The 22,880-nt window shown below is 41.8% G+C and overlaps 1 protein-coding gene across 7 annotated transcripts in view; it reads right to left on the bottom strand.

The window, feature by feature from the left end:
- The window catches only part of LOC141154244 (uncharacterized), a 150,535-nt gene that overhangs the window by 47,576 nt on the left and 80,079 nt on the right, over nt 1–22,880 (bottom strand). For all 7 annotated transcript variants that reach the window (XM_073639853.1, XM_073639852.1, XM_073639858.1 and 4 more), the window contains 3 exons: nt 21,416–21,557; nt 4,180–4,294; nt 2,484–2,613 (listed from right to left, as the gene is read on the bottom strand). In XM_073639853.1, the coding sequence (XP_073495954.1) occupies nt 2,484–2,613; nt 4,180–4,294; nt 21,416–21,557 (387 nt within the window). The remainder of the gene's footprint in view (nt 1–2,483; nt 2,614–4,179; nt 4,295–21,415; nt 21,558–22,880) is intronic.

The following is a 22,880-nucleotide window of genomic DNA, read 5'->3' as shown; positions in this document are numbered from 1 at the left end:
ACAGCAATCCGACTAATTCTCTAGATCAACGCCCAATCACAGAATCTAGTGCCCATAACCTGTAATATTATATTTTTCAAGAAAGGCATCTAGAACCTTCTTGAATTTTAGTAGTGAATCACTCATTACAACATCATGCGGCAGAGAGTTCCATAGTCTCACTGCTCTTACAGTAAAGAATCTGCGACTGTCATTATGATTAAACCTTCTTTCCTCTAGATATAGAGAATGCCCCTTGTCTCAGTCACAGGCCTCAGAGTAAAACGATCATTAGAAAGATCAAGAACAAGAGGGTCCAATACTGATCCCTGTGGTACCCCACTGTTAGCTGTGACCCAATCCGATCGTGCGCCAGTAATATAACCATCTTTTGTTTCCCATCACTGAGCCAGTTGTTATCCGAGTTACACATATTTTTCCCTAGTTTCATTATTCTCATTTTATATACCAACCTTTTGTGTGGCACCGAATCAAATGCCTTTGAAATGTCCATATAAAACAACATCCACTTCGTTTCTCTGGTCCAGTCTGGAACTTACCTCCTCATACAAGCTTGATCAGCTGGTACCGGCGCCAGTCGGAAGTTGTCAGATGCTTCTGAAATACAGTAACTCCATCATTTCTATAGCGGCTGTGGCCGCATACTGCATATCCATCCATATGCAAGTGAATAAAAAGTGGATCTGCAGTACCTGGCCGCGACCACTATAGTTTTGATGGAGCTACTGTGTTCCGGCAGCATCCGACAAGCACCGGTTACAGCTGATTGGCGGGGGGTACCGGGTGTTGAATCCCCACAGTTCAGATATTGATGACCTATCCTAATAGCTCGTGCAGACTATTGTATTGGCAGCCCAAGTGCGATCCAACTCGGACCAATGATATTCTATGGGGCGTTGCACATGTCCGATTTTTCCTCGGATTGAGCCTGTCAGAGGAAAAAAAAAAAACACAGCATGTCCGATTTGCAAAAGTAAATTGGATCATATTTGGCCATCCAAGTCAACGAGTCAGTGGAAAAAAAAAATCGGACCACAATCGGATGACATCTACGTGCAGTCCGATTTTCAGACTGACAAAATGGAGAAATTTATTTTTTTTCCATCTTCTCCTCATCTGAGAAAATCAGATCACTCTCTGATCAAATTCTGATTAGAATTAGCACAATAGGATCAATTTTCTCAGAGAATCAATAAAAAAAAATAAATAAATGACCAAGCCCTTTAAGACAAGTCTGTGAAGCTAAACATGTGCAAACATTTGCAATAAAATAGTAAAGCACCCTTGTATTTATTATTTTTCTACTCATATCAAGGGTCAACATCAATGAAAAACACAACACAATGTTTAGTCCTATTTAGAGGATGCACCACACATGACCAAATCCACGGGCTACATTATTCAACTACACGGGGACGTACTTGTAAAATATAAAATTGTATGGTTTCTAAAAATATAATTATTAAGGTTTTCCCATCTTATATTGGTGATGGCATATTTATGAGGGGTGGGGATCTGAGCTCAGAAACTTCATTAATATGGAGAATGAATGGGTTAAAGCACGAGAGTAGCACAAAATTTCATTCACTGTTTTTAAGGCCAATGTCTTTGGGAAAACACTATAGTTCAGCCCCCTTTAAGTGGATGGGGAGACCAGTGGTGCCCTGTACAGAGAGGAGGCTATGAGTGCCGCTGTGCAGAGAAAACATAGGCACAAAGCCTTATACCAGAGCTGTGGTTCCTTCATTCTCAGGATCCTAGCAGTATACCATATTGCTACTAAAATCTAGGCGTCAAACCTGCGTAAAGTGTTTTGTGTTATTAACAGCAAATGTAAATGACATGATGGGTTTTCCACTGCCGGCATTTCCTTCTTACTGGATTTAGTCATAATCCTGTCACTGAGCCGCATCCTGTGTTATCCACCCCATCACAGAAAGGTTAAAATATATAGTGATACATTCATGTAGTTCAAACTATTTTTCGACAGGAGGAAGGTAAAGTGAAATAAAAAATGAAGTAAAATTTAAATTCCAAAAAGGTTATCAGAATAAATCCCCAAATCAGTGTCCCATCTGGAACAGTCTAATATCGATAACTAATTTACTGCTATGCTACCATCAGTTATTATGAACTCGGTGCTCTCTCTGGTGAACATCATGGGTTGATGATGTTATTGTATCCATGTATCTGTATAATTATATGTGTGCTGCTGTCTGGTGGTCAGCACAGCACCATCTTACATACCCTCCTCCTCCCCGATGCAAAGTTTCAAGCAAGGAGAGATCTGTAAACACAACATCCAATGGATCGTGCCTTGTATGAAATTGGAGGCATAGAGGTGTAACAGACCCAAAAAAGTCCATGGGTGCTGTATTATAACTTCTTACAGCATGGAGGTTTGTATAGAGCTCTAATACATGACCCATTGTATCACATACCATACTAAATACTGCAGAGAAACATAGGACAATCTGGTGTACCTTGTTAAGGTCTCTGGAATCATATTTACGACCAAGACTTAGTGTTTCTTTATCGCTCAGTTTAGTGTCAGTAGTGGTTAGGAGACTCCCTACAGCCTTTGTCTTCTGTGAGCTTTGTCTCCTTGGTTGCCTGTTCAGTAGAGAAATTGATAAAAGAAAATTCAATATAATGGGGGAAAAAAAAAAACATATGCAAGAACAGGACAGTTTTTTTTTTCACACATTGAACAGCAACTGCCGTTCTTATTATTACTACAACAGGTTATGTCGCATTTAGTCTAGTGTTCCCGATTATCCACCCATTTAAAGATGGTGGCGATCACCCCACTTGTTCGTTGGGCAATCTAATGGTTTATACCGGCCCCAAAAAAATGAATCATTATCGGCAGCACATTACTGTGTAAACAAGGGATGTGCTGGCAATAACATGATTAGACATGGAGGCAGAGTAAGCGCATTAGCAACCATCCTTGCAGACTTTCAGAATGTATTGCATAGTAAATGCTGGAGATTTTATACTTCCATATGTCCATGGGAAGCTTTTTTTGCTTACAGACTTGTTTGGGGCCCTGCCTGAGATACATCTGTGCTTCATTTCCCACTTTTGGACAATTACAGCCTCCTTCCCACCAGGGTGTAATACGCAGAACAAAAACAAAGTTAGATAGAGCAAAGGGTCCATAAAAGACATAACCAAAGAGAAAAAAAAACTATAAAAATTAGATTTTATTAATATCTCTTAAAAGCAAAATCCATAAACTAAAACAGAGGAGTGGGAGTTGACTATATTATATAAATCACCATATGTCAGAGGGAACACTTCGTGTTAAATAACAAATACAGAAAGAATTCTAAGGGAGATCGAAATGTCTTGTCCTTCGTTTCCCTTCCTACCAGCGGAGGTTGGCACCCTATGGGACACGATTTTGGCGCCGCTGCTCCACGTCGGCTGCCCCTAACGGACCCTCACTTGGAGCTCCCTCACCAAAGCCAACACCATCACCCACATAAAGTGCTTAAGTGCTTTAAAAGATAGGCTGTATATGTTTTTGGCTAAATATGGAATGACATTTTGGAAGTGATATCTTTTATTTAATCAATCAGTATAGTGACTAATGTCATGAGATTGGGAAGAATTTCTCTCTGAATGTTCGTTTAACAGGAGAGTTTCAGGGTAGATTGAGAGTAAGATCCCTCACTCTCTATATAAATGAAATATATATTATATATATATTATATATATATATATATATATATATATATATACGGACCCAAAAATCGCAGCATGCACTAATCTCGTCAGTTTTGTGAATGAGAGTTACTCTTCCTCTTTCAATAGCACGAAGTTTGTGCGCCTTTTGCAAAGGGGATGAGCGCACTGAGCAGCACATGTACACCGTGACTTCTGCAGACGTGACTGGCCTCTGTATTGCCACGTTTGTCTGAACGTAGCCCACAGGGCAAAATAAAATGTCATGACATTTTCCACAGGTAAAGCCCTTCGCGTTATACCTAAAAAAACAGTTGCTTTACAGTTCTATAGATATCAAAAAATATATAAAGCAAATATTATAAATTATACTTTGTGTTAACATCTTTACTTCATATCTTGTGTGTCAGCAAATTCGTGCTTCAGCTAGAGTATTAGTCACTTTGTGTGTCATCCAGTATATTCGCGTGCAGACGGCGGTCGTACCTGTGTACAGCTCTCTGCTGGTTGAATATGGATAATAGTTCAGCTGCTTCTTTGGATAAAGATTTACATTCATTCCTCAACTCCATGCTTTCCTTCCAGAGAAGCTCTGCTCCAGCTACCAAGGAAAAGCAAAGACATAAAAACATATGGATAAATCCTCCTCATCACGTCTATGCCATATGTCTAAAGTACTAGGTTGCGCAGCAGAAAAAAACAAAAACAAACTATATTCATAAAGGAACCTACCTATAGGTTTTGGAATTACTTTCTGCACCACACATCACACCTCATCATTGAGCTAATTTATCAATAATGTCGCTGCATGTGACTTTGGCAATTAATAAATACCCATTTACTACTGGTTCCTTGCAGCCTCAAAAAAATAAAAATAAATAAAAATATGATATATATATATATATATATATAGATATAATCAATGAAAATAAATTGTGGGGGGGTCTGTAAGGAACCTTTAGTAGTTACTGATTATGAGGAATCATATTTGATCAGGCGATTCCCCGTAATCAGTAAGATCAACCAAAACCATCATATATCAATGGCTACCTTTTTTCGGCAAATTACCCTGCAAATCTAGACCATACACTGTTTACTAAGGTTACTGCAGTTTAGACCGATTTCAGTCACCAGTTTTATTTTACCGTACTTGTTCTATCCATGCTTTTCACAGAGAAAACAAGCACCCATTAGAATCTATGGTAGTGTTCACGTCCTTAGTGATCATGAAGACCGTGAAATCGCAAAAATAATCATGGTCACATGTCTGTTTTTGATTCATAAAAGGATCAAAATCGCTCATACAAGTCTAGGGGAATAGTAAAAATGAGTTTAGTGTTGTCCGCTTTTAACATTATAATCACTGATGGTAAAAAAAGATACCCTGACCAAACAATGAGGAATATCTGAGCCACAAAATTGATGAAAATGGTATAAATGGTACAAAAAAATAAATAAATGAGGGCTAAAGGTATAGAAATACAAGTATGATTTACCAACAGACAAGACTATTTTGTACAGTTTGACATTATTAATATCAATGCATTTACGGTATACAACATGACGTGTCATTTTCAGGTGATTTCAGAGCTATTTTCACATTACTCTATAAAGGCAAAAAAAAAGTAGCTACAACTTTTATGATGGTTAATAAAAGCTATTATCAATAGTGACTTACAAATTTTTAAGGTCAGTCATTTTGTAGCGATTTTTAAAGTGGAGCTGATAAGTAACCTGAAGGCTCCCATGCACAATAAAGTTGGTCATATCAGGCACTTTTGGAAGCAGCGAGTGATATATAATGTGTATGGGGGCCTACCGAACAAGTGATGATGATCTCCCAAAGCTGCTGTCAGGAGGTTACCGGCAGAACAATGCTCCCTTCTTCCTATAACACAGACATGTATGTTCTGCCGAACCAAGATTGCACATGTTTAGGAAGGGGGGCTGGGAGCGATAGTGGTCGGGATAAATGTATATGTGCAATAATAATAAATAATTTTTATTTATATAGCGCCAACATATTACAAAGCACTTTACAATTAAGCGGGGGCATATACAGACAATAAATTCAATACACGGTAAGACAGTTTAAACAGTTACATTAGGAGTAAGGGTCCTGCTCACAAGCTTACAATCTACAAGGAAATGGGGGGACACAATAGGTGAAAAGTGCTTGTTATTTCAGGTCTGATCAGCTTTATATACACTGCTCAAAAAATAAAGGGAACACTCAAATAACACATCCTAGATCTGAATGAATGAAATATTCTCATTGAATACTTTGTTCTGTACAAAGTTGAATGTGCTGACAACAAAATCACACAAAAATTATCAATGGAAATCAAATTTATTAACCAATGGAGGCCTGGATTTCGAGTCACCCCCAAAATTAAAGTGGAAAAACACACTACAGGCTGATCCAACTTTGATGTAATGTCCTTAAAACAAGTCAAAATGAGGCTCAGTATTGTGTGTGGCCTCCACGTGCCTGTATGACCTCCCCACAACACCTGGGCATGCTCCTGATGAGGTTGCGGATGGTCTCCTGTGGGATCTCCTCCCAGACCTGGACTAAAGCATCCGCAAACTCCTGGACAGTCTGTGGTGGATGGAGGGAGACATGATGTCCCAGATGTGCTCAATCGGATTCAGTTCTGGGGACAGGAGCGGGCCAGTCCATAGCTTCAATGCCTTCATCTTGCAGGAACTGCTGACACACTCCAGCCACATGAGGTCTGGCATTGTCCTGCATTAGGAGGAACCCAGGGCCAACCGCACCAGCATATGGTCTCACAAGGGGTCTGAGGATCTCATCTCGGTACCTAATGGCAGTCAGGCTACCTCTGGCGAGCACATGGAGGGCTGTGCAGCCCTCCAAAGAAATGCCACCCCACACCATTACTGACCCACTGCCAAACCGGTCATGCTGAAGGATGTTGCAAGCAGCAGATCGCTCTCCACGGCGTCTCCAGACTCTGTCACGTCTGTCACATGTGATCAGTGTGAACCTGCTTTCTTCTGTGAAGAGCACAGGGCACCAGTGGCGACTTTGTTAATCCTGGTGTTCTGTGGCAAATGCCAAGCGTCCTCCACGGTGTTGGGCTGTGAGCACAACCCCAATCTGTGGACGTCGGGCCCTCATACCACCCTCATGGAGTTGGTTTCTAACAGTTTGTGCAGACACATGCACATTTGTGGCCTGCTGGAGGTCATTTTGCAGGGCTCTGGCAGTGCTCCTCCTGTTCCTTCTTGGAGGTAGCGGTCCTGCTGCTGGGTTGATGCCCTCCTCCGGCCCCCTCCACGTCTCCTGGTGTACTGGCCTGTCTCCTGGTAGCACCTCCAGCCTCTGAACACTACGCTGACAGACACAGCAAACCTTCTTGCCACAGCTCGCATTGATGTGCCATCCTGGATGAGCTGCACTACCTGAGCAACTTCTGTGGGTTGTAGAGTCCGTCTCATGCTACCACGAGTGTGAAAGCACAACCAACATTCAAAAGTGACCAAAACATCAGCCAGAAAGCATTGGTACTGAGATGTGGTCTGCGGTCCCCACCTGCAGAACCACTCCTTTATTGAGGGTGTCTTGATAATTGCCAATAATTTCCGCCTATTCCATTTGCACAACAGCATGTGAAATTGATTGTCAATCAGTGTTGCTTCCTAAGTGGACAGTTTGATTTCACAGAAGTTAGATTTACTTGGGAGTTATATTCTGTTGTTTAAGTGTTCCCTTTATTTTTTTGAGCAGTGTATATACACTACCATTCAAATGTTTGGGGTCATTTAGAAATTTCATTATTTTTGAAAGAAAAGCAATTTTTTTTTCAATGAAGCTAACATTAAATGAATCAGAACTACACTCTATACATTGTTAATGTGGTAAATGACTATTCTAGCTGCAAACGTCTTGTTTTTATTGCAATATCTACATAGGTGTATAGAGGCCCATATCCAACAACCACTACTCCAGTGTTTTAATGGTACATTGTGTTTGCTAACTATGTAAGAAGGCTAATGGATGTGTAGAAAACAATAGAAAACCCTTGCACAAGTATGTTAGCCCAGCTGAAAATTGTTTGGCTGATTTGAGAAGCTATAAAATTGACCTTCCTTTGAGCTAGTTGAGAATCTGGAGCATTACATTTGTTTGTTCTATGAAACTCTCAAAAAAAAGAAAAAGAGAACTTTCACAGTCTATTCTTGTTCTTAGAAATGAAGGCTATTCCAAGCGAGAGATTGCCAAGAAACTGAAGATTTCCTACAACGGTGTGTACTACTCCCTTCAGAGGAGAGCACAACAGGCTCTAACCAGAGTAGAAAGAGAAGTGGGAGGCCCTGCTGCACAACTGAGCAACAAGACAAGTACATTAGAGTCTCTAGTTTGAGAAATCGACACCTCACAGCTCCTCAAATGGCAGCTTCATTAAATAGTACACACAAAACGCCAGTGTCAACATCTACAGTGAAGAGGCGACTCCAGGATGCTGGCCTTCAGGGCAAAGTGGCAAATAAAAAGCCATATTTGAGACTGGCTAATAAAAGGAAGAGATTAGTGTTGAGCGAGTATGTTCTATTAACCCTTTCGCCGAGTATGCTCGGGCCGAACTCCGAGTATTTACAGCTGCACGGTGATATGGTTGAATCGCTCCTGTGTGCATGATTTGCGACTGTTTGACAGTTTTATTACATGTGAGGAATGTCTATTTCTTACACATTCCTCAAATGTAATAAAGCTGTCAAACAGTTGCAAATCATGCACACGGGAGCGATTCAACCATATCACCAAGCAGCTGTAAATACTCGAAGCTCGGCCCGAGCATACTCGGACAGAACATACTCGCTCAACCCTAGAAAAGATTAATATGGGCAAAAGAACACAGACATTGGACGGAGGAAGATTGGAAAAAAGTTTTATGGACAGACGAATCAAAGTTTGAGGTATTTGGATCACACAGAAGAACATTTGTGAGACGCAGAACAACTGAAAAGATGCTGGAAGAGTGCCTGATGCCATCTGTCAAGCATGGTGGAGGTAATGTGATGGTCTGGGGTTGCTTTGGTGCTGGTAAAGTGGGAGATTTGTACAAGGTAAATGGAATTTTGAATAAGGAAGGCTATGACTCCATTTTGCAACGCCATTACATACCCTGTGGACAGCGCTTGATTGGAGCCAATTTCATCCTACAAAAGGACAATGACCCAAAGCACACCTCCAAATTATGCATGAACTATTTAGGGAAGAAGCAGGCAGCTGGTATTCTATCTGTAATGGAGTGGCCAGCGCAGTCACCAGATCTCAATCCCATTGAGCTGTTGTGGGAGCAGCTTGACCATATGGTACGCAAAAAGTGCCCATCAAGCCAATCCAACTTGTGGAGGGGCTTCAGGAAGCATGGGGTGAAATTTCTCAAGATTACCTCAGCAAATTAACAGCTAGAATGCCAAAGGTCTGCAATGCTGTAATTGCTGCAAAGGGAGCATTCTTTGACGAAAGCAAAGTTTGAAGGAGAAAATTATTCTTTCAAATAAAAATCATTATTTTTAACCTTGTCAATGTCTGGACTATATATTCTATTCATTTTGCAACTCATTTGATAAATAAAAGTATTAGTTATAGCAGCTGGCACCAGTTCACATTAGGAGGTGCAGGTCAGGTTTCTCTGGTTTGTATTACTATAAAGGGGTGTAACTGCCTCTTGCCTGATTCTGCACTCCTCCTATCAACGAGCAGGTGTTGTATAAACAGCTCTGCTTGCCCTTTAAATGTACGTGTTTTTAGCCCAGAAGAAGACATGTTTGTTTGTTTAGTTGTAGGCTTGTAGCCCAAGAGTGGCATGTAAGGCAGAGTAGTTACCCATCAGGGGGAGGTTACCTTGCCATGGTTGATGGGCACACATGAATTGGCCAATTTATGTGCTAAAAACCTTCGTTTTTTGTAAGTACTTGTTGCTGATCAAAACAGTTCAGATCTTATATTTTCATCATTTTCATTGTTAAGACGTATCTTGGCCATATGGAGTGCTGCTGCATTCTTTTGATATATTTTATAGTTACAGCAGCCGGCACCAGTTCACATTAGGAGGTGCTGGTCAGGTTTATCTGGTTTGTATATATATATGCCACAATATAGGACAGTGCTGGCGAACCTATGGCACGCGTGCCAGAGTGGGCACGCAGAGCCCTCCCTAAGGACACGCGAGCCATCGCCACAGCACTAGCGCTCCTGGACCAGAACCTGGCCCGGCGGGTGAGGAGAGGATGCGGCGCGGGAGAGGAAGGAAGGTGAGTACGAGCGTTTATTACGTTTTTTGTTTTTAATATGAACAGCGGTGCCAGCAGGATGGAATGGGGGGCGGGACAGCAATATATACATGGAATGGGGGGCGGGAGGGGGAGGTAAAGAGCATATATACATGGAATGGGGGGGAAACAGCATATATACATGGAATGGCGGGGGGAAACAGCATATATAGATGGAATGGGAGGGGGGAAGGAAACCGCATATATACATGGAATGGGGGGAAACAGCATAGATACATGGAATGGGGGGGGGAAACCGCATAGATACATGGAATGGGAGGGAAACAGCATAAATACATGGATTGGGGAGGGCAGCCATATATACATGGATTGGGGAGGGCAGCCATAAATACATGGATTGGGGAGGGCAGCCATATATAACATGGATTGGGGAGGGCAGCCATATATACATGGATTGGGGAGGGTGGCATATATACATGGAATGGAGGGGAAACAGCATATATACATGGATGGGGGCATATAACAAGATGGGGGTGAGCACATTCTTTATTTCTTCAGTCTCATACACCTGCTCCTCCTGTGGCTGCTCTATGCTACCCTTGTCTGCTCTCTGTACGAGTTGTTTTTTCTAAACTAAAACCTCAGTATTCAGGTTAATTTGCCGTGTTGGCACTTGGCGATAAATAAATGGGTTTTTTATTGCAGTTTGGGCACTTGGACCGTAAAAGGTTCGCCATCACTGATATAGGATATGTGTGATCAGAAGGAGAAGGAAATGCACTTAATGCAAATTTTCTTGTATTGTGAAATCGCATTAAAAAAACAAACAAAAAAAAAAAAACACATTATTTTGGATTGTAAAATCAGTTTTCACTTTCAAAGAAACAAGGCTTCTCTTGAACTCCTACGGTGGTTGTTTAAATACAACTTTTGCCTACTAAAATGTTTGATTTTTTTTGTCTAAAAAATCCTAAAGAAGTACGGTAAATAAATAGCCTTAAAACGGTGCCATAACTGCGGTGACAGGGCATTAACCCCCTGTGAGGTTTCTAAATCCTTGCACAGTAACCATGACATTGTCAAAGTAGTGGAGAAAAGAAGGGGGTGGGGAGCATAAAAGGAAGGTGATTTTTACAAATTACAGCAGCCTCGTTCCTCAGTCCTTACTGGGTCATCCTGCCGAGGGATTTCTGGAGGATTATTCTGAGTAAGGCATTGCAAAGGAATTCTTCTCCTCATAAGGAAGCGTGTTGAAAAGGATATGTTAACCTCGCACCCGCACCGAGGCTCAGTGCATGTGTTTATAGTAAGAGGTCTGACTAAAGACCAACACAGTCATCCTAGCATTCCACACACACACCCAAGACAACGGCCAGCAACCCTACAGGTTTATCCAGAACATTTCTTGGGTCTTAGAAGTAAATCTTTAATGACCATACATATCCATCTACAGTGGCATGTAAAAGTTTGGGCACCCCTGGTCAAAATTACTGTGCCCAAACTTACTGTTATTGTGAACAGTTAAGGAAGTTGAAGATAAAATGATCTCTGAAAGGCCTAAAGTTAAAGAGGATACATTTCCTTTGTATTTTACATTTTAAAAATTACAAAAAGGAAAATGGGCCGATGCAAAAGTTTGGGCACCCTGCATAGTTAGTACCTAGTAGCGCCCCCTTCTGAAAGTATCACAGCTCGTAAACACTTTGTAGCCAGACAAGAGTCTTCCAGTTCTTGTTTGAGGGATTTTCATCCATTCTTCCTTGGAAAATTCTTCCAGTTCTGTGAGATTCCTGGGGCGTCTTGCCTGCACTGCTATTTCGGGATCTAGAAACAGATTTTCAATTATGTCAAGATCAGGGGACTGTGAGGGGCATTGTAAAACCTTCAGCTTGCACCTTTTGTAGATTTTGACTTGTGTTCAAGGATCATTATCTATTTATAGAAGCCATCCTCTTTTCAACTTCAGCTTTTTTACATATGGTGTTATGTTTACATCAAGAATTTGTTGAAATTTCATTGAATCCATTCTTCCCTCTACCCGTGAAATGTTCCCCATACCATTAGCTGCAACACAACCCCAAAGCGTGACTGATCCACCCCCATGCTTACTGGTTGGTGAGATGTTCTTTTCCTGATATTCTGTGCTCTTATTTCTCCACACATACCTTTGATCATTGTGGCCCAAGAGTTCTATTTTAACATCATCGGTCCACAGGACTTGTTTCCAAAATGCATCAGGCTTGTTTAGATGTTCTTTTGCATACCTGATGATGAATTTTATGGTGAGGACGCAGGAGAGGTTTTCTTCTGATGACTCTCCCATGAAGGCCATATTTGTGCAGGTGTCCCTGAACAGTAGAACAATGTACCACAACTCCAGAGTCGGCTAAATCTTTCTGAAGGTCTTTTGCAGTGATGCAGGGGTTCTGCTTTGCCTTTCTAGTAATCCTACAAGCAGCTTTTACTGAAATTTTGCTTGGTCTTCCAGACCTTATCTTGACCTCCACTGCTCCTGTTAACTGCCATTTCTTAATTACATTTCGAACTGAGGAAAGGGCAACTTGAAAACACTTTTCTACCTTCTTATAGCCTTCTCCTGCTTTGTGGGCCTCCACCATTTTCAGAGTGCTAGGCAGCAGCTTAGAAGAACCCATGGCTGATGTTTTTGGCACAAGGTTAGAGGAGGCTGGGTGTTTGTGAAGCTGGGAAATTTGCATCACCTGGCCTTTCCTAACGATGTTGGTGAACAAGCCATAACCCTAGCAGGCTAATTAAGGTCTGAAACCTTGGTCAAGTTATCTAAGCACACAAATCTCCAAGGGTGCCCAAACTTTTGTATCGGCCCATTTTCCTTTTTGTAATTTTTAAAATGTAAAAGATGAAAATAATTCTAATATCTATCTATTATATATATATTTTTTGCCTAAAATACAAAGGAAATGTGTCATCTTTATAACTTTAGGCCTTTAAAGATCATTTTTCTTTAACTTGCTTAACTGTTCACAATAACAGTAATTTTGATCCAGGGGTGCCCAAACTTTTACATGCCAATGTATCTATCATCCATCTATGTATCCATCAATCTTACATCTATCTGTCATATATAGAAACAAAAGTCAAGGCAGTACTCCAGGAGGTGTAAAAAGGTGGATTTATTTACCCCAAACTTGATGTTTCAGCTGCCGCAATGCAGCCTTTAATCAAGCATACAAAGAAGCCCAAGCATTGTTTTCTGGAAATATTCCAGAGCCCATGCAGTGATTTGCACGGCTGAATCATGTCTATTTTTAATACCGTGCCCATAGATCCAGAGCATCCAATACTGACCATCAGCTTTGTCCCTAGTGCATATAGATTCCTCCAAAATCTCTGAATCAAAAGATTTTATAATTTTACGTTAGGGAACATTTTTCTGAAATTGTTGCACAATTTTTAGACATAATTGATCACAGATTGATGAACCTCTGACCATCTTTGCTTCTGAGAGACTCTGACTCTCTAACATGTTTTTTAGATGTGTTGCTGCCATCAATTTCTAAATGTTATTTTTTTTCAAACGAAATGGAAAATTGTATAACTTTCACCTTCTGATCTGTGATCTATGCTCGAAGGTGAAAAAATATGTGGCTATATGAGATTTCCAAATCATTGCATTTTTTGCATTTTACACAGCGTCACAACTCTTTTGGAATTGGGGTGTATAATATATATTCATGTACAATACATCTATTTGTCTTTCACAGCCAATATTTTTTGTGCTTCATCAAATTTGATCCATAGTTTACAGACACAATTTCACATACTTCTCAAAATCTCTTGGATAAACGATAGAAATATGGACATTTTTGGAATTATTTGCATGCCAGCACCATGATGTTGCTGTTAGCCGAGACAGCACATCATACTTATGTAGTACTAGCTGACCTAATAAGTCTTAGACAGCCGTTCATCTTTCTGTTCCTATATACAAACTCTGGGAGAAAAAAGTAGGCATTAGACCTACCGGTAATAGGGTTTCCAGGAGTCCCTCATGACAGCACCCTCAGGAGGACGTCCTTCATATCTCTGATAGGGACAGGAAACACAGAAGAGTTTAAAAGCCCCCCCCCCCTCCATCCATACCTTCAGTGATTTTCCAAGTACCACACCAGGATGGATTCAAAGCTATTTTATTTAGCTTCCTTCTATCTATGTTAACATCGCACAGCAGAATAGAATATAAGGGGGGGGATATAATAGGTGCTGTCATGAGGGACTCCTGGAAACCCTATTACCGGTAGGTCTAATGCCTACTTTCCAGGACATCCCTCCTGACAGCACCCTCAGGAGATTACCAGAGTATATATTCAGGGAGGGATTATAGCTTGGAGGACCTTCCTCCCGAAAGCCATTTTCTGGTTAGACAATGTCCAGCTTATAGTGTCTGCAAAAGGTGTTTAAACTTGTCCATGTTGCAGCTCTACATATTTGGTCAATAGATGCACCTGCTCGTTCTGCCCATGATGTGGCCATTGCACAGGTAGAATGGGCTCTGATATTACCTGGAGGGGTTTTCCCCTCTGAAGAATAGGCTAGATGTATCACAGATGTGACCCATCTTGCCAGAGTCATTTTTGAAGCCTTTTTCCCTTTGTTTTTACCTGCGATTTGTACAAACAGGTTAGAGTCAATTCGCCAGTCTTTTGTGGTTTCTAAATACTGAAGAACTGCCCTCCTGACATCTAGGGAATGAAAGGCTAGTTCTTACTCATTTCTATAGTCCTGACAGAACGAGGGTAAAACTATTTCTTGATTCATGTGAAAAGGTGTTACCACTTTTGGCAAGAATGCTGGATCCAGTCTGAGGATGATACAGTCGTCCAGAATCCTTAGGTAGGGATCTTTTATTGAGAATGCTTGTATCTCCCCAATGCTTCTTGCTGTGGTTATAGCCACTAGAAAAACTGTTTTGAAGGAGAGAATTTTTTCACTTGCCTCTCCGAGGGGTTCGTGAGGATGTTTGCACAGATTACTTAAGACTGCATTCAAATCCCAAGGGGGGATATGAGTTTTTACTCTCGGTCTCATTCTCATTGCGGCTTTCATGAATCTCTCAATCCAAGGATGATGTGCTAGGGGGAAATCCATGAAAGTACTTAAAGCTGCAATCAGCACCTTTAGAGTGCTAGGTCTTAGACCTTTGTCAAAACCAGCCTGCAGAAATTCTAATACCTCTGGGATGTTAGGACTCGAATCTTCCATTGCAGACTCCCCATATAGTGTACAAAACTTCTTCCATATTTTTGTGTAGATTGCTGATGTTACAGGTTTTCTACTATTTTTCATTGTTGAGATTACCGCATCTGAGAGTCCTTTGGACCTTAGGATTTTCCTTTCAGGATCCAGGCCGAAAGTTGTAGAAATTTTACCTTGGGATGGTATAACGGTCCTTGGAAGAGTAGATCTTGTCTTTCTGGTAGAATAATTGGATCCTCTAGGGCCATCATCTTCAGTAAAGGAAACCAGCTCCTCTTGGGCCAGAAAGGTAAGATTATTATTACCCTGGACCGATCTTCCTGTATCTTCCTTAACACTAGTGAAATTAAAGGTATAGGAGGAAATGCGTAAGATGCTCTGTCCACTTCTAGGACAGAGCATCTACTCCGGTTGGTCAGTCTCATAGGTTGAGGGAGAAAAATTTTTCTGCTTTTGCGTTTTTTCGGGTGGCAAATAGATCGACTTGAGGGGAACACCATCTGAGTTCTATGTGATGGAACTCCTCCCAATTCAGCTCCCATTCTGTTTGTTGTAAGGTTTTTCGACTGAGGAAGTCGGCCACCAAGTTCTGAGACCCTTTCAGATGTATTGCTGTTATTGAAAGTACTGTTTTTTCTGCCCACTGAAAAATCCTGTTCGATAAGGCTTGCAGTTGGTGATGTCTTGGCCCCCCCTGATGTTTGAGGAAGGCCACGGTTGTCATATTGTCTGACAGGACTCTGACATGCTGATGTTTCAGATCCGTCTGACATGTCTTCAAGGTTTTCCAGACTGCTACGAGCTCTTTTAGGTTCGATGATCCAGGAAGGTATTGTGCGTGCCAGGTACCTTGTAGGTACTGATCTTCCACATGCGCTCCCCAGCCTCTGCTGCTTGCGTCGGTGGTAAGGGTGATGAAGGGGATCAACTTCCACATAACTCCCTTTCCCAGGTTGGTTCTTGAAGTCCACCACTTCAGAGATTTCTTTGCGGTTCCTGACAAGGTTATCTTCTTGTCCAGACTCTCCACCTTCCTGCTCCAGGATCCTAGGATCTGATGATGAAGGGGCCTTGAATGAAATTGGCTCCACCGAACCGCAGGTATGGAGGCTGTCATCAGACCCAGGATATTCATGCACTCTCTGTCACCTTCGATTTCTTTCTGAAAGCGATGATTCTGTCTCTGAGATCTGTTCGTTTTTGTTCTGGAAGAAAAGACATCTGTTGTTCTGAATCCAGAAGAATCCCTAGAAAGATCTTTCTTCTTCCCGGTAACAAATCTGATTTCTCCCAGTTTATAATCCAACCTAGATTCTTCAGAACTAAGGTGGTTGAGGATAAACTGGCTCTTAATTGCTGAGGAGAGTCTGCGATTAGTAGGAAATCGTCCAGGTATTGGACAATTAGAATTCCTTTTTCTCTCAGAAACGCCATAATCTCGGCTACAAGTTTGGTGAAAATGCGTGGGGCCGAGGAGAGACCAAACGGGAGGCAGCTGAACTGATAATGCTGTATGTTCTGCCCGTCCTTCAATGCAAATCTTAGATATTTCTGGCTGTGAGGGTGAATGGGTACATGATAGTAAGACTCTTTGAGGTCTAACGTGCACATCACCAAGTTCTCTCTGATCAGGGGAATCGTGGATCTGATGGATTCCATTTTGAATTTTTTGTACACCACTGATTTGTTTAATGACTTTAGGTTTATAATTGTGCGGTAATCACCTCCTGTTTTTTTTTTTTTATAGAGAACAGGTTTGAATAGTACCCCGAAAACTGTTCGGCCGCTGGCACCGGTATTACTACGCCTGCAAGTAACAGCTTCCCGACATCTGTCCGTAATCTCTGCTGGACTAGTGGAGACTGAGCAGTCGTTAGATGGAATCTCTCTTGGGGAACCTTTACCATCTCTATCTTGTACCCATCTGCAATTAACTGGGAGTATCCATGGATTGCTGGATACCCCCGACCATGCTACCAGAAAATGTTGTGAGTCTCCTTCCAACTCTCATGGCGTCATTGTCAACGCGAGCTATTTCCCGTACTAGAAAAGGTATTCCTGCTTTTACTCCCCTTTTGGTAGCTCCATCTACCCGATTTTCCCTTTCCAGTGTATTCTGATCTCCGTTGGGGACGTGGTCTCCGAAAGGATGTTATTTTCCTGGGTTTTTCCTCTGGAAATCCCTTCTTTTCGTCCGAGGCCTTTTCCAGCATATCATCTAGAACTGGACCGAACGCTCGGAGGCCAGAAAAGGGGATGGAGCATAATTTGTTTTTGGACTGGTTATCTCCAAACCAGGTTTTTAGCCATACTGCTCGCCTGACTGCAGTAGATAATGCGTCATTTCTTGCAGCAAACCTATTGATTCGGCTGAGGCGTCAGCCATAAACTCTGTTGCCATTCTTAGCAGAGGGGTCTCTGATCTCCTCTCTGGAAGTTTTGTTCCTCAGATGGTCTTCCAACTGTTCCAACCAAATGATCATGGATCTTGCTACCGAGGTTGCTGCGATGTTTGGTTTAATTACTGCAGCTGCAGTTTCCCAAGTTTTCTTAAGGAGGTTGTCTTCTGCCTTCCTGTCCATAGGGTCCTTTAAGCATGACGAGTCCTCAAAGGGGATCGATGTCTTTTTTGCTACTCTAGCTATTGGAATATCAATTTTTGGGATCTCCTCCCACAGCTTGATTTCCTAGGGCTCAAAAGGCAAAAGGGATCTGAAACTTCTGGGAATTACTAACTTTTTCTCTACCTTCTCCCATTCCTCTAAAATCATGGCTTTAATGTGATTATTGACAGGGAATACTCTGTTCATACAGGTTCTCAACCCTCCGAACATTTCATCTTGTACTGAGGAGGGTTGGAGGGTGTCTTCCACTTTCATAGTGTTCCTTACTGCCGATAAAAGTGGTTCAGTGTTTTCCCAAGAAAAGAGATATTTCTTCCTTTCTTCTTCTGGGGGAACTGAAATAGATCCCTCCCCTTCATCCTGTTCAGGATCCGAGCTCAGAAGAGGAGGAAGAACTATCTCCCACCGGGGTCTCTTTTGCCTAGGCCCGGGTTGGGAAGTTTGTTTGGGGATTATATTTACGACTGAACTTTGGACCTCCTCTCTTATTATGGATCTTATGTCCGACATAAAGGAGGAATGTTCATCCCTGACTACTCGGGCAATACAGTCGGTACATAATTGCTTCCCATATGTGTCCGGTAGCTTCAGGTTACAGATGGCGCATCTTTTCCCCTTTTTCTTAGGGGTTGATGACTTGTGGGTTTTTTAGAGCCCTCCTTGTCCTAAAACAACAAGGGATCATATAGTAATAACCTACAGATGGTAGCAGGTAACTTAGACCAAGAAACTCCCATTAACTGACATGTACCGGGGTTTCTGCTGGCATATCAGGGCGACCAGTGGTTAATCCTTCCATGGTTGGTGCCCAGACACAGTGATACCTCAGATGCAGCCCCACAGTTAAATAGCCTGTCTCACCTGTCTTCCATCTGCTTCGTCAAAATGTAGGCGTTTCCTCTTTAATTTCAGGTTGGCGCCCTTGTAGACCGGAACCGGAAGTGCGTTCCAACGTGGAAAGCACGCCGGTTACTAGAGGCAGGCATTCCACTGCCCCTGTAACCGGAAATGCCGCTCACTCCTTTTCCCCTGCGCACATAGGATTGCGCGCAGGGCTGCAGCAGCATGGACCCAGAACCCCCTTTATGGGGGAAAACGGTCCACCTCGGGAGCCACCTGCTCAACCGGCCAGGCTGAGGGACACCTTGTCAGGTGGGGTGTCGGCCTCCGGACCACGGCAGAAGAAGGGGAGGAGTGCGAGGACCCCATCCCGATCCTCCCGCGTCCGGCTTCAGGAGCTCCTGCTCACTGGAGGCAAGATCTTCTGCGTCCTGTCTCCGATAGGGACAGGAAAAACACTGAAGGTATGGGTGGAGGGGGGGCCTTTTAAACTCTTCTGTGTTTCCAGTCCCTATCAGAGATATGAAGGACGTCCTCCTGAGGGTGCTGTCAGGAGGGGCGTCCTGGAAAGACAATATACACCGGTTGTGTCCTCTTCACTGAGCTTTTATTAATGGTCTTTAGCGAATGTGTCTCAGACATCAAAGATCGCTTCTACATGTTTGTTATGACGGCTTCCATGGCTAAAAAATTAATACATAAAAAACTTACAGGGAATGCATCACCTACATTATCCTGCTAATCCATATCACATTGATACATCATTTTTTTTTTTACTAATCTGTTTTTATACTACGATGGTAGATTATTTTATTCTATTTTCTGTACATGATTATAGGGTGTCAGTCTTGCCTCAGTTGTTGTTACAACAGTTACATGGACCATTAACAAATCTGGAAAGGATAAATGACTGCTATAAAGGAACTGTTGTGGGCATGCTCTGTGGTCTGTGCAGAGATAATTGTACAGTGAGGGGAAGGAGGTGAGCGGAGACCATCACCTATCGTGAATTATGGATCCAGTGTTACCTCTATATAGATGTCATCTTTCTTTGTAATCTTGCCAGTAATTAATACATGTCTGCTGAAAAGTGATCTGTACAGAACAAAAAATGTCATATCTACTACTAGGCAATGATTCCTGGATGTACAGAGTGACCGTCACCAAGATCAATGAAATTTGCATCTCAATAAAGAATACATGGTAGAGGGGGATTTTCTAAACGATTTAAGTGTAGAAAAAATTAACTTTGCAAATTTTAATAGTGACAAGAAAAATAGTTTAGATTGAGACACAGCGCTTCCAGTGAACCAAACTATGTGCTGTAAAACATTTACTGTAAATTATATCAGTGACAGATGGCTATTATAGCAAAAGACTATGCTCATAGTGCATATACGGGCAAAGTTGAAAAAAAAAATTATTAAAATATTTGCCACACTTTACTCCAAGGAACAGTGATTTAAAACTGGAAATTAAGTCTTACAAAGGGTGGGTTTACACTGCACAACCTGCAGCTGTTACACAACCACCAATTGGGTACATGTTTGCCCTTCGACATAGGGGTCCTTTTACTCATGGATAATTATACTGTTAAATGTAAAATACTTTACAGCCCTCTTCAAGAATGTTTCTATAAAAGAACGGTGATAGTGAAAAGCAATGTGACATATTTCACTAGATTGCGGTTACAATTGGGGCGATAACTGGATGGTGTATGGACAAGCTTTTGTGACTTTGACAATTAGAAGACACAATATCATAAAAAAGATCCAACATTTCCAAAGTAAATCATTACCCACATTCTGATTGGCATACACTGCGGAAAGTACAATTCTAGTAGGTTGGAGATCTCACTGCGTAAAATTGGGTCAAATTACCTTTTAGGCTGTGTGCCCACGATGCGTTTTTTAAGCGTTTCCGCAGCGGCAAAAACACTTAAAAAACGCATGGTTGAAGGCCTGCCATGTTCCCCAATGATAATCCGCATGTGCTGTGCACATGCTGCGGAAATTTCCGCTGCAGGTTATCATTGCGGAAAAAAACGCAGCACTACCAATTATTTTGCGGACGCGCTGTGTTTTCGCCGCCATTGACTTGCATTGGAACGCTTGGATTCCGCACCACTGCATCTGTACATGCGGATATTAAGCGTTTCAATGTAAAGATGGTACCCGGGTGTGGAGGAGAGGAGACTCTCCTCAGGACCTGGGTACCATAGAACCTGTAAAAAAAAAGAATAAAATAAAAAATAAATATTATACTTACCTTCTGATGGCCCGCGGTGCGCTTCTCTTCGCTTGCCGGCAGATCGCGGTGGACTGAAGGACCTACGCTGTTGTCATTTAGTCATGTGACGGCAGGTCCTTCAGTTTAGTGAACCGCGAGCTGCCGGCAAGCCAGGACGGAGCGAAGCAAGACTGCGGGGGGCCACCAGAAGGTAAGTAAAGATTTATTTTTTGACATTCTTTGGGGTCACACTAAATAAATCCATGCCGTTTGCATGGATTTATATAGTGTGACCAAGTTGTCACAAGCACTTTCCAAGTGATGCTAAAATCGCTTGGAAAGCGCTTGTCAACCCACATGCGGAAATGCATGTGAAGAACGCTTCACATCCGCTTGTCCCTGGCAGGGAAAACACATGTACAATCCGCACGCGTTTTTTTCTGCCAGGGAGATGCAGAAATGCTCAGGAAAAAATCCAGAGCATTTCTGCATCGTGAGCACATAGACTGAAGCATTTTTCAGCTTACCTTGGAGATGTGAGGATCTGCAATCTGCAGCATGTGCTTTCTCCATGATGGACAAGATTTTTTCTTCTAGATCTGAACGTAGTGCACACATTTCAGCAGACAAACCCGGTGATGGCTCAGATAAGTGTTCTTTATTCACAGGCTTCATATTTACCATTATGGGGGAAAAAGATAATAGTAGAGAAGGATTAGCCTTTTAATGTCAAACTGTAAACAACTGTATATATCAAAAGATAACAACCCAAAAGTTTAAGAACCACTGACTTGAATACCAAAAAAAAGCAAAACAAAACAAAACCCACAAACCTGAAGTTGCATATAAAAAATTGTTTCTTATATATGGGTCTACAATTTTCTATGGAGGGAAAAAATAGATGCAACTGCGAACACAGCTAAAGAGTATTTACCAAACTTGACCAAAACAAATATCCAAATACCAGTACTTAGTATAGTACAGAGCTAGCAAGCAAGTATATTAGTTTTGAATGCAGACCAAGTCTCATAGTATAAACTAAATTCTGGCTCCGCATAACTCAAAGTTTTTTTTCTGTAATTATTTTTTTATTTAGCCCACAGGTTTCCAAAATGTAAAAAAGAAGCAAACTGAGGTTACTCACCGGCCCCTGCACCAGATGATTGTTTACAGCCTGCAGTGAGGAAGTCACGACGACAGCGCACTTTACCACCGCAGCCAATCACTGGGCTCTGCCGAAGTACACACCATGAGCCGCTGAGTCCAGGGATTAGCTGCAGTGGTCAAATCACTGCTGCAGCCTGTAAACAATCACAGTCAGTAGTGGTGGAGAGCTGGCGTTGGAGCAGAGGCCGCTGAGTAAACCTCTGTTTTACACTTTTAACCACTAGAAACCCATTTAAAGTCTTTTGAAATATGAGGTTCTGTTTAATTTTTACAGAGATCTACAATGGGATATCAAGAACAAAAAAAGGAGATACCCAGGACTACAGGCTGCTGTCTACACAAGCCACAATCAGTAAATGAGGCTATGCTAAGATTGTAAATCAGTTTGTGTCAGCTCATAGGCTGACAAGGAACTGTGAGAAATCAGTGTCCTCCTGCTTCCCTGCTCACGTTACAGCCGCTTATGAAGAGTAATTCCAGTAACACCATATTAAATAATTACTTGTGGAGTACGGTAATTTGCTAAAATACACTCTTACCATGCGTCCAAAAGATGATCATATAATTTAAGCACATCCAAAAGGAAAAACATGATTTATCATGCATGGAAGAGATGTACAGTATGAGCTGAGAAAACTATAACTAGAGAACTAAGATATTTGAAATGTGCAATTACAAATTACTGTATCACACAAACGATATCTATCAAAAGGTTATCTGTCAGCAGGTGTTTGCTATATAATCTGGGAACAGCATGATGTAGGGACAGAAACCCTGATTCCAAAAAGGGGTCACTTACTGGAGTGCTTGGTGGAGTTTTGCTAA

Source organism: Phyllobates terribilis, unplaced genomic scaffold (assembly GCF_046119375.1).
Source record: "Phyllobates terribilis strain yellow unplaced genomic scaffold, ASM4611937v1 Scaffold_7__3_contigs__length_470593459, whole genome shotgun sequence".
NCBI classification, from domain to species: Eukaryota; Metazoa; Chordata; class Amphibia; order Anura; family Dendrobatidae; genus Phyllobates; species Phyllobates terribilis.
The sequence above is the reverse complement of the archived record's forward strand: the minus strand, read 5'-3'. Positions and strand labels throughout refer to the sequence as shown.